This window comes from Micropterus dolomieu, linkage group LG20 (genome assembly GCF_021292245.1).
Source record: "Micropterus dolomieu isolate WLL.071019.BEF.003 ecotype Adirondacks linkage group LG20, ASM2129224v1, whole genome shotgun sequence".
Classification (NCBI taxonomy): domain Eukaryota; kingdom Metazoa; phylum Chordata; class Actinopteri; order Centrarchiformes; family Centrarchidae; genus Micropterus; species Micropterus dolomieu.
This window is the reverse complement of record NC_060169.1, coordinates 9,174,080-9,185,205: the sequence shown is the minus strand read 5'-3', so window position 1 is coordinate 9,185,205 and position 11,126 is coordinate 9,174,080. Positions and strand designations below refer to the sequence as shown.

The following is an 11,126-nucleotide window of genomic DNA, read 5'->3' as shown; positions in this document are numbered from 1 at the left end:
CGTAGAAAGCTCTTTGGTCTTGCCCATGGTGGTGATGTTGGATGCTGGTTGTTTGGGTGTTGACAGGTGTCTTTTATACAGGTAACGAGGTGAGGCAGGTGTATTTGATGTAGATAATTGGTTGGGATTGGGGCTGTGTCTTAAAGAAAGACTAACTGGCTTGTAGGAGCCAGAATACTTGCTGTTTGGTAGGGGGTCAAATACTTGTTTTTCCTCATCAGATGGTGATCAATTTTTATAAATTCATATGATGTGATTTTCTGGAATTTTCTTTGGGATTCTGTCTTTCACTGTTAGAATGTACATATGATTAAAATTGTAGATTGTTGCATTCTTTGTAAGTGGGCAAACCTGCAAAATCAGCAAGGGGTCAAATACTTATTTCCCCCATTGTATACACAATATCAATACCACAACTTCATCATTCAATTTGCTACTGGTCTTTGTGTGCTGCATAATTAATTTTAATGCTCTGACTCATGGATGTTGTTAGGCCTATTTTAGGGTGACTGAAGCTACCCTAAACTGGTCCTAAGCCTCCCCCAAATTATAGTTAGAAAAATAATTATTAGATTTAGATTTTTTTTTACAGTCAAAATATGTACTCAACAAAGAGAAGCAAGAATATTGATAAATACAAAAGAATAATAAAAATATAATTTGTGTTAATTGGCTTAAAATTATCGCTGTGGTTGTTTCCTCTGCTTCACAATTTAAATCCCCACTGTGGTCGGGCACTAGGACCTTGAGGGAGGCTGCATTCCATCGCTGCCCTGCCAAGCTGCCAAGCAGCATAATTATAATTACACACACACACACACACACACACACACACACACACACCCCGACACACAGACAGGTGAACGTTGAAGGAAGACTGATGAATTGTAGTGAGTGATACAGATGAAACTGGAAGTTGTTGTTGGTTACTGTTACTTACTTAAGTTTAGCTATACGTTTGCTTGAGGTAACGGAAAGGGGATATTTTAGTTGGCAATGGAAAACACTAGTTGCTAGTGTGAATGCCACTAACATCTTTATTATAGGATTTAAAAACAATATCAGTCCCCAGAGAATGTTGTTGTTAGTGAAAACTAAATGTCAGTGTTCCTGTAAATGCTATTGTACCGGTATATCCTTCAATTGATTCACCAGATGGATATTGGAAGATATTTTAGGAGAGAGAGAGAGAAGCAGGAAATTGGCAGGACAGCTGATTCTAAAATTCTCCAGGTCTAAGGACAATGGGGTGTTTTGTTTTCTTCTAACAACAGGCATTAGTTGGCAGGTCTAAGGCATACTAAAGTATTTCATGATATTTCATATATTTTCTATATTCTGACCCACTTAACTTTCTGCATTTATTGGCTGTAATAAATTAAATAAATATGTAGATGTTGCCTAAATGTAGGCTAGGCTATACATGAGCAGATACCCACAAATATACACACAGGAAAATATAGTAAAAGGAAAGCAATCATACATACATGTATCCATACATACAGTAATCGTTACTCCAAATCTTTAATTCCCTCCACCATCAGGTTATTAAATTCAGACAGTAGCCACTAGGATCCTTAACAACAGTTTACATGATAAAGTACGCATTGTATGTTTGTATGCAAGCCAAACTACACAGAGAAATCACACTCTGATTGAACCAATCTACAGTGCAGCAACAGGAATTGGTGTAATTAAATAGTATTCTTTGGACCTACAACTTATCTAATAGAGAGGAATTAGATATGGTATTACTTTATCACACATTTACACGAGCAGACGGATAACATTTAAGTCATAACCTACAGAAGGACTCAGCAGGAGCACAGTCTACCTCAGTAAATTCCCAAGCTTTGATATGTCTAAAAGCTAACATTACAATAACTTCTGTTCATCAGAGGAGAATAGGAAGAAGATAATATGTATATCCCTTTTACCTGTTAACATCTTGGCTTCTTCACTAGATGTTAATATAAGTGTAGTTCTAAAACAGTAACAAAAGATGTGAGTGCAAAGATTTTGCAAGCCCTAGTTACGCATACCCTGGTGGCTAAGCCCCCCCTGTCTTTCAGTCCTAGTGGAGTCCCTGTTCTGACCCCTTAAAAGACCTTGAAATGATTTTCTAGAACTAGTTTTATTAGGCACCAGAGGAACAGCAAAGTAGAGGGATTCACAACTTTAGTTCTTCACATACCTCGTTCTCTGTCCTGGGTGGTACGTTCTCTAGCAGGTCGATCCCATTCACTACCATACTCTTCTTTTCCTTTACTGGGGCCTTGAATACTAATTGGTTTGGCCGGTGGTAACCGTCCTTTAGGGACATCAGGACTGGATCTGTTTGCACAAAGGAGCAAAAACACTTCTAAACATGTGAAAACCAACACAAAGCACAAAGAGGCTTATGTCCTTCACAGATCACGACAGGGAATGTATTGAGTTATACCGATGTTGAGAGCAGACACACCATGAAGAATCGAGAAAAGAAAAGAAAAAAATACACTTCCTACCTCCTGAAATTAATGTTCAATTGTCTTGTGTTGTAATCTAAAGACCCCGTGATATGCAAATCAGAGTCCAGTTCAAGTTGTATGATCTTGATTAAAAGGAAATATCTGTGGGAGTTTGCACCATGTTGGTGACAATACAAGCCTTATGTTCAGTGACAGTGTGTGAAGCCTTAGCAACGGAGAACAAAACAAAATACAGATTGAAGGTAACTATTTCATCACAATGCTTTACTGCAGCTGTGTTTGGAAATGTCATTCACATTGCCAAATGCAGGCTGTGCTCTGTGCTTAACATGGGTTCAAAAAGTGGCTTCTGTTAAAATGTTGTTTCATAAACCACCAATAGAGCATCAACCAATCCAGGTGTGTCTGAAGTATTGTTTTACCTCTATTAATGCCGCTCAGCCATTCATTGGCAGACAGTGCAGGTTCTGTTCCTGCTGTCATGGGGTAGATGTCCTCCTGGTACGTGTCTGACTGTAAACCAGGAAACACCACAAACATTCTCATTTTATTGATTAACCCTAACCCTTGATTGGCATAGTTGGAAAAAGGGACAAATTATGTCTCAAACAAGATTTCTTTGCCTCAAAGAATAAAATGTTACCTCAGTGCATGGGTTTGAAAATATTCTTTATTCACACCAATGAAAGGAGTAGAATCAGTTCAATTACATGACTTTATTCCCGCACTCACCCTTCTTGGCACAATCATTGAGATAGGCTCAATCAAACCCTTCAGGGTGACTAGCTTGTAGAAGCGGTACACCTCGCAAGCTCCCACGTCCAGCCCGTGCTTTGGCATCACACCTGCAGACAAGAACAGAAGCATGTGGTGGTGACAGAACTGTTTTCACAACATGAAATCTCTTCCCAGAATTCACGGCTAATTGGAGTCACATCAACAAGAGACAAATATCAACCTGCCTGACATCACTGGACAAGCTAAATGGAACTCAAAAAACTACACCAAGGAAATATTTCAATTAAACCTTTTCGTTTCTTCAATGAATTTGATCCTTTCAGCCATGCAACAGCACGTTCAGAGCAGTTTTGAGGATGTTCCCACTGTGATCCACCCCCCCCTCCCATCTCTAAAGACTGTTAATGAAGTGGTTAGGATCTGCTCTCAGCAGATGTATGGTTGATCAGCAAATGACTTACCTAGTCCTTTCTGTGGGGCCGGAGACCGGAATTCCATTAGGTATTGTAAGTACGGCTTCTCTGTGGTAATCTCAAAGTAACGGATGTTGCCGTCCCCCTGTCAGGGCACCAGAATGTGGCCATTACATAACAGTTCAAGAAGTAGCTCTTTCAACCACGTCACATTTTTAATGCTTCACCTATCATATTTGGTGATATGCTCTGATTCCCAGAACAAAAGGTGCCGTCTTAGATTTTACTTCTTTAAATGTTTTACCCACTACTATATATGCAGTATATACATAGGGAGGACACTGACAATGAGAAAACTAAAAAATAATTTCTTGGAAAGCAACCATCTTACCATTTCCAAAGGCAAATATATCTTACAGCCCTTCTCAGAATAGTACGTTGTTTAATAAGGCCAATGAGTAAGGTATGTGGGAAATGTGTGACTTTGCATCTTAAACGTGATGACAGGTATTTGAAAGAATGTTGCAAAATGTGAAATCTTAAATATTTTAACAATGACTTTTAGATTGGGGATGACATTCTGCACACTGTTCACATTACCACTGATAGTATTTCTGTTGCCCAAACTTGACCACGTATCTGACTAAAAATGGACCTGAATAAACAAATTCAGGCATCAAAAATAGACATTATTATATTTACACATATTGTTTTGACTTTTAACCTGTTTCTTGTATTCATTTATGAGTAACTTTCTGCTTTTCTATCTTTTTAGTTAAAAGGATACTGTTAGGTCCCCTGTTCCTGGGTAGGGGTGTGTGTGTGTGTGTGTGTGTGTTCCCTTCTTGCAGGAGTGGAGTCAGGTGTGCAGGAGCCTGTTACCAGCTGCCAGCCATCAGCCTCATTATGCTCTGTCTTTTATACCTGGTCCTTGCTTCCACTCAGCGTGAGATTGTAGACTCTTGTTATCAGTCTTGTTCAAACTGTTCATTATCTAAGACTAGTTCTTGTACCTGTTCCCTACTAACCCTGTTCTTCTGTGCTGCAGATATCCCTGCCTGGACCATCTCCTGCAACAATACCACTCCTGCTCACATATGCCCCGAGACTGTGAGACCATGCCCCACGGACTTTCCCCATTCCTGGATTCCCAGCCTAGCACTGCCCCTGGACCCTCCACTCTGTAAACCCAGCCTCTGACATCCAGCATATTGTCAATAAACCCTGTCTCATTCACCTACTCTGTGTCTCTGAGTCGGAGTACTGTATTTGAGTCCGAAATCCCCAGCCACAGCCTAACAGTGATATGGCTACATTGTTCAGTTCTCTTGATAATTTATTACTGTGAATTATTTATGCTCTTGTAACTAAGCTTATTACTTTGTTAGATATTTGCCATACTACATTTGTACTGATTGTTTAATCTGGTCAGGTGCCAAGGTCAAGTGTCTCTTGGACTGTGACTAAAATGTTATCAATACTTTTTTCAGGCTAGCGTGTGGGGTTTCTGCCTGTACCTCTCCTACACACCATCGGTGTGCAAACATCTTTTCATTAAGTTTCATTATTACTCATAAAAATCAAAACCTCAATATACAGTTTTGCTCATTCCGTAGGCTTCATGAAAAACCTGCCTAAATGTCAGTTAAATGTGGATCTAAATGTGGTAAATCTGAAAGAATACAGTTTGTGATAAATAATTTTCTTGTTGTGACCCAGTAAGGGTCAGTGCTGACCTTGCCTGCCAGGTACAACATGTGTGTGTCAGCATCATAGAAGGGAAACAACAGTCCTGAGAGGCCGTCTATGTCCTCCTCCACAATTGGCATGGACAGATCTTCCTGGGAAGAGCAACACACACAGCGAATTAAACAAACACACTTGCTCCACCCATTCTGGCATTACAGGCATGAGCCATATGGAGGTATCGTCTGACCTGATCCCAAAGAGCAATCTGCCGTGTGTTCCAGCGAGAAACCCCTGTGGTGAGCAGTCGCTTCATGTTGCCCAGGAACACCACTCGGTTTACACGATGGTTCTTGCAACAGCCTTGTTGCTGTAGTAGCACACAAAGATGGAGTGAGGCTTTAATGGGAAATTCACCTGCTCAAAAACTTCATTCTCTAATATATTACCAGCATTTATATTGTTGTGGCAATACAGAGAAACACAATATACAGAAAAATATATTTTTATGATTATTAAGAGCAGAGGACCACCCGGGTGGCTCTATAAGGGTGATCTCTTCAATATATCAATGCCATAAAGTAAGATTTTAATCATTTTCTACAGTTTTTATACAGTTAGTCTATAAACTCTAAATCAGGATGAATATAATTATATACATCGGTCTAATCAGAAACTATTTCATGGTGATCAGGCAGCAAGATCACCAAGGTCAAATATTAAATGGTGTGGACTAGCAGCAGCATGTTTTTCTGTTTCATTTAACATGAGAGGTGATTTGTTTTTAAATTACTAAGCAATCTACAGTCTGTAAATGTAAATAATTTGATCAAAATTTTGGGTTTAAAAATAAATTTTGTGAAAAAAGCTCATGGAGCTGCAATTTGTCCAGTGACCTCTAAGTGGCCAAAGTCTTATGTGATATGTACAATATGTGATTATTAAACATCTCATTCCAAAACCTGACTGATATTAATGAGCATTAATAGGTTGCTGTAACAGCCTCCACTCTTCAGGTTTCAGGCTTTCAGCAAGATTTTGGAACCCGACTGCAGGATTTTCCCCCATTCAGCCACAAGAGCATTAGTGAGGTCACTGAAGTTGAGCGATAAGGCCTGGCTTGCTGACGGTGATCCCGTTCATCCCAAATGTGTGATAGGATAGGTTCTGTGCGTGCCACCAATTTTCAGATTTAGACCAAAAGCACACGTGGAGTCTCAATATACTTTGGCCATATAATGAAATTGTCATCACTAACTCATGGACACTATAATCTTTTACATATTATCATTATTAGTATTGAAATTTGATATAGTGTCTTTCCTCATTAGCATCAGTCGTGATAAAAAACATTTTTAACATAAACAATTGTTTCTTGTGCATGCATCTAACCTGAAGGATCGCCCCAGAGCGCGGCTCAATGACACGGAGCTTCTTGTCTTTGCAGCTGGTAGCCAACAGGCTGCCGTCTGTGTTGAAGGACATGCTAAGGATGACGTCAGTGTGGCAGTCAATCATTTTCACCGGCTCTCCGATCTCCAGGTTCCAGATCAGGATCTGACACAGTCAGAGAGGATTGTTCAGTTAGATGCGGTTCGATGACATGACTTTGTTTGTTTGTACAGACAGTAGTCTCTGCTGATGTCCAAAGTGAAAAAAGAAGTCTTAGTGTCATGGTTGCAGACAGAGTCAAGTAGTACGGAGTAATAAAAAGTTCCAACTCTCCTTGGAAATCACTTTAGGTACTGTATACAGGCCTGTTGAGGTTAAGTCGATACACAGGCCTGCAACACATGATTATTTTCATTATCGATAAGTCTGTCTATTAGTGTTTTGGTAAATCTATTAATTATTTAGTCTATAAAATGTCATAAAATAGTGAAAATGCCCAAGTTTGTTCAAGTTTAGTGAGAGAAAACCCAGAAATATTCCATTTTTACAATAATACAGAATGAAAAGAGGACCCTTTTCTACATTTAAGCTAGAACCAGCAAATAGTTTGCCTGATAAATGAGTTAAACAATTTATCATTTATAACAAAAACAATGGCATCTCATAAAAAACACTTTCAACATTACAAAGTATTTGAGCTTAAGAACACAAAGTGAGAGTATTTAACAGTATTTGAATATTTAAGAGGGAATATTTCCTTTAACCTGAATTTAATGTTAGTCCAATCATTGATACTCAAAGTGGATACCGCGTTGATTCGAGTTTGTGGTATTTAGAGTTACTGATGTGGTACCTTGTAGTCATAGCCAGCACTGAAGAGGATGCCGCTGCTGGTGGGGTGCCACTCGATCAGACCCACCCGTCTGCTGTGGCCGTACAGCTCCAGCACAGCCTCCGTCATATTGCGCCTCAGACCACCTTCTGGGATCTCCCATACTCGCACCTGCCACGTTCACACACACACACACACACACACACGCAGAGGTATAAACAGGTTAATACATTTTATGTTTTTATCAGATGCCACCTCAGGTTTGGCATAACTCTTTAATATGAACTCCAAACTACAGTCAGCGTGAAATAGCTAAAGATCTCTCTGATCAAAAACAACACATGGTATCAATGTAGCCCATTGCATTAGGATTAATCTGGATTACAGCTATGCTAGAGACTCTGTGTTGGACTGGAAGAGATTATCCTTCAATAAGTGAAAGTACTATACAGGACACAGTGCTACCATGGCTTTACTATGCTCAGTAGAGTAGTGTAACAGGTTTTTGTACTGGGAAAAAAGCCCTACAGGTTCTTAGTATATGTCATGTAGCATCTAACATTAAGAGTAAAAGTGATTTTAAATTGTGTCTAATGTCATTTATGTAGTCAGTCACTGAACAGCTAGCGGATTGTGCATTGCTCATAGGCACTTCACATCTGGCATTTGCCATTTTCAGGCCAACAACAACAAGGACCAGAGCAGCTGCCAGCCAAGATCCAATCACAAACTTGGGTCCAGTTCAAACTCTCCGAATCAGTGACCCTACGGCCGTGATGAACTGACGACCTCTTGGCCCTCTGTGCCAGTGATTTTCAAACCTCAGCATCCAACGAGGCTCATGATTTCACTGATACAGTATGTTTTTCACATTGTCACATTGTCAAAGTCATACCATTATACTCTATAATTATCCTGAGAACAAAAATAGATTAGGTATCACTTACCGAGGCGTCCTCAGAGCAGGACGCTACGATATTTTCAAAGAAGGGATTCCACTTGATATCCAGTACATTGCCTTGGTGGCCACACACTTTTGGGTAATGAGAGTCCAGGCGGCCAGACTGAAACAGTGTAACAGAAGGACAATTATTTTACATGTACTTTTTCTGTCGAGGATACCTCACATGTAGGTGAAATAAATGAAAATCTTAGCATACTGTATATTAAAAATGTTTGTACTGGGTGCTTTACCATAAATAAGAGATTATAAAATAATGTTAGTTTGAATTAAATCAAGTATAATAGAATAGAATTGATGCATGTTGCGTGTTTACTTTGTATCCTGCACATTAAAGTGCCCAGCCCACATGATTTTATAAGACACATTTAACAACACATGTCAAAAAAGAAATTCGAATAAATAAATTAAAATAATAAAAATGAATTACATGTCCAAGACCTAAAAAGCATTTGTTTCTGGTTTAATCCATTAAAAACATTACCGAACAACACTATTCTTAGCTTGTATTGATGTGAACATGAAAGAGTAATATAATATATAAAAGTTAAATCACATCAGTAAGATGACTTGATAAATCCCCAACAGAACAAAACAGACCTGGTTATTGTACAGGGACATCTGGGGCAACATTATTGTTAATGCAATAACCCATGGAGTCCACAGAGGGGCAGTGGCTCATAACAACAGATGACAGAAACCTCTTAATGTCAGTCAGGATGTCATGAATGTTTGATGTCACTTCAATCCACTGACCTCTTTCTTTATTTCCTCAGAGATTTGTTTAGGCGAGTCGGGTCATGCCACAGTAAAATCCTGTGTGTGTGTGTGTGTGTGTGTTTACATGCACTGTCCTCGCAGAACCCTGAGGATTTGCTTCAGATGTATTATCAAGCCTACATTGAACAATAAAAGGCTAAGTATTAACAGTATATACGCAATACAGTTCTTTTTATAACAGCAGGAGGCAAAATACAAGCATTCATCCTCAGTAAGGCTTGGTGTTAAAAGAGTACATTTATTTATCAGCTAGCGTTATCCCATATTGATCACTATTAGCTTGCTACTGACGCCTGAGAAGATAGATAGCTAGTACTAAGAGGACACAAAGTGGCTTTCAAAATATGAGCCACAATTTAAAGCAATATATTTTCAGCAACAATATTTAAAGTTCATTAAAACTTATACACAAAAAGAAAAACAGCTCAACACTTTTTAGATGTCACAATTGTAGTTAACCAACTAAAAAGCAGCAAGCAGGATGTTTGCCCATAGAAAAACACTCAAAAGATACTGAAGGCCCTGCTAACAATATAAGGGGCACATAGAAAACCAATGTCTGCCAAAACTTGACAACAGTGAAGTGGGACATCAATTCAGTCAGTGTAAAAGGAAAGGAAAAGTGGAGACAGTGTGACTAAGCAAGACAGAATGATTCATAAGCATAACTAACTTATTTTACGACTCCTGTGACTTACTAGTAACTTCAGACCATAATAGGTTCTTACTACACACATGCAATCTCATATTTGCTCATGCATGTGCATGCACAGATGTACGTTTCAAGAAAGAAAAAAAACCTCTGTGTCTTGACAAAAGACAAGCCAACCTGTTACAGGTTTTGATGACGCATTAGATTTTTTTATTTTTTATTTTACAGTGATGGGGTTTTTTTAACATGGCCTCAAAACATTAATAACATGGGATCTAAGGGACTCCTTATTTAGGTGGAACTAATTACCTGCAAAGAAATAATGTCTGTTGGGAACCACAGGGTTCAGAAGCTCCATGAGTCATTAAGAGGAAATCAGATAGGGATAATAAAAGTTTTATTTAGGTATTTAGAGCGTCGATGTCAAAGATTTTGGTTTCACAGCTCTCTCTCTCTCTACCACAATCAAGAATTAAAACCTTATTGTCTTTCTGCTTCTTATTTGCTGAAGTTGTGGCTCAGATGTGCACTCTTGATGAAGTACAGATTTGCAGGCCAACTACTAATGGCTCCAGTGCACCAGAGGCACTACACTGTGATTGCTACTAACTCTTATTGATCTGTAATTCCCAATAAATCTTTATTAAGAAGGCTTACCACAGCTGTTCTGTGGTTACAATATTATTACAGTACATCCTATTCTGAAAGCAGCCTTTCAGGAGATTCATATTTTTCAAATATAATATGACTCCTCTGGCTATAATATGCAATAATGAGAATGAATGAATTACAGAGCGGGAGGAAATGAACAACTTATGTGGATTTAATAATACAAGTTTAAAATTTGCAATTGTGTCTTTTCTGTCCAGCTGTCATTGCCAGTTTCTTCCCTAACAATTCACTATTGTTGCAGCTACACATCAGTGTTGCCACATGTTGATTCAAAAGACTATAAATCTTAGCAGATGAAGTTTTAAATATCTGTGGCATATTCTCCCATATTGCCAGCCACTCATTAGCCTAAAAAGATCATGTTGAGTCATGCTTATTTAGTTGAATTGATATTTTGCTGCAGTGGGTTATCACGTGTACATGGTCCAATACATGTGTTCATATGTAGCATGGTCGGCAGTATTCTGATCACTGTCATTGGATCACTAGTGCCATGTGTTTGACTCCACGGTACACCCTTGTTTATAAT

The 11,126-nt window shown here is 38.8% G+C and overlaps 1 protein-coding gene across 2 annotated transcripts in view; it reads right to left on the bottom strand.

The window, feature by feature from the left end:
• The window catches only part of coro2ba (coronin, actin binding protein, 2Ba), a 53,657-nt gene that overhangs the window by 3,333 nt on the left and 39,198 nt on the right, over positions 1–11,126 (bottom strand). For both annotated transcript variants that reach the window (XM_046032189.1, XM_046032190.1), the window contains exons 3-11: positions 8,480–8,596; positions 7,554–7,703; positions 6,701–6,865; positions 5,559–5,678; positions 5,359–5,463; positions 3,671–3,767; positions 3,204–3,316; positions 2,894–2,984; positions 2,195–2,334 (exon numbers count right to left, since the gene is read on the bottom strand). In XM_046032189.1, the coding sequence (XP_045888145.1) occupies positions 2,195–2,334; positions 2,894–2,984; positions 3,204–3,316; positions 3,671–3,767; positions 5,359–5,463; positions 5,559–5,678; positions 6,701–6,865; positions 7,554–7,703; positions 8,480–8,596 (1,098 nt within the window). The remainder of the gene's footprint in view (positions 1–2,194; positions 2,335–2,893; positions 2,985–3,203; positions 3,317–3,670; positions 3,768–5,358; positions 5,464–5,558; positions 5,679–6,700; positions 6,866–7,553; positions 7,704–8,479; positions 8,597–11,126) is intronic.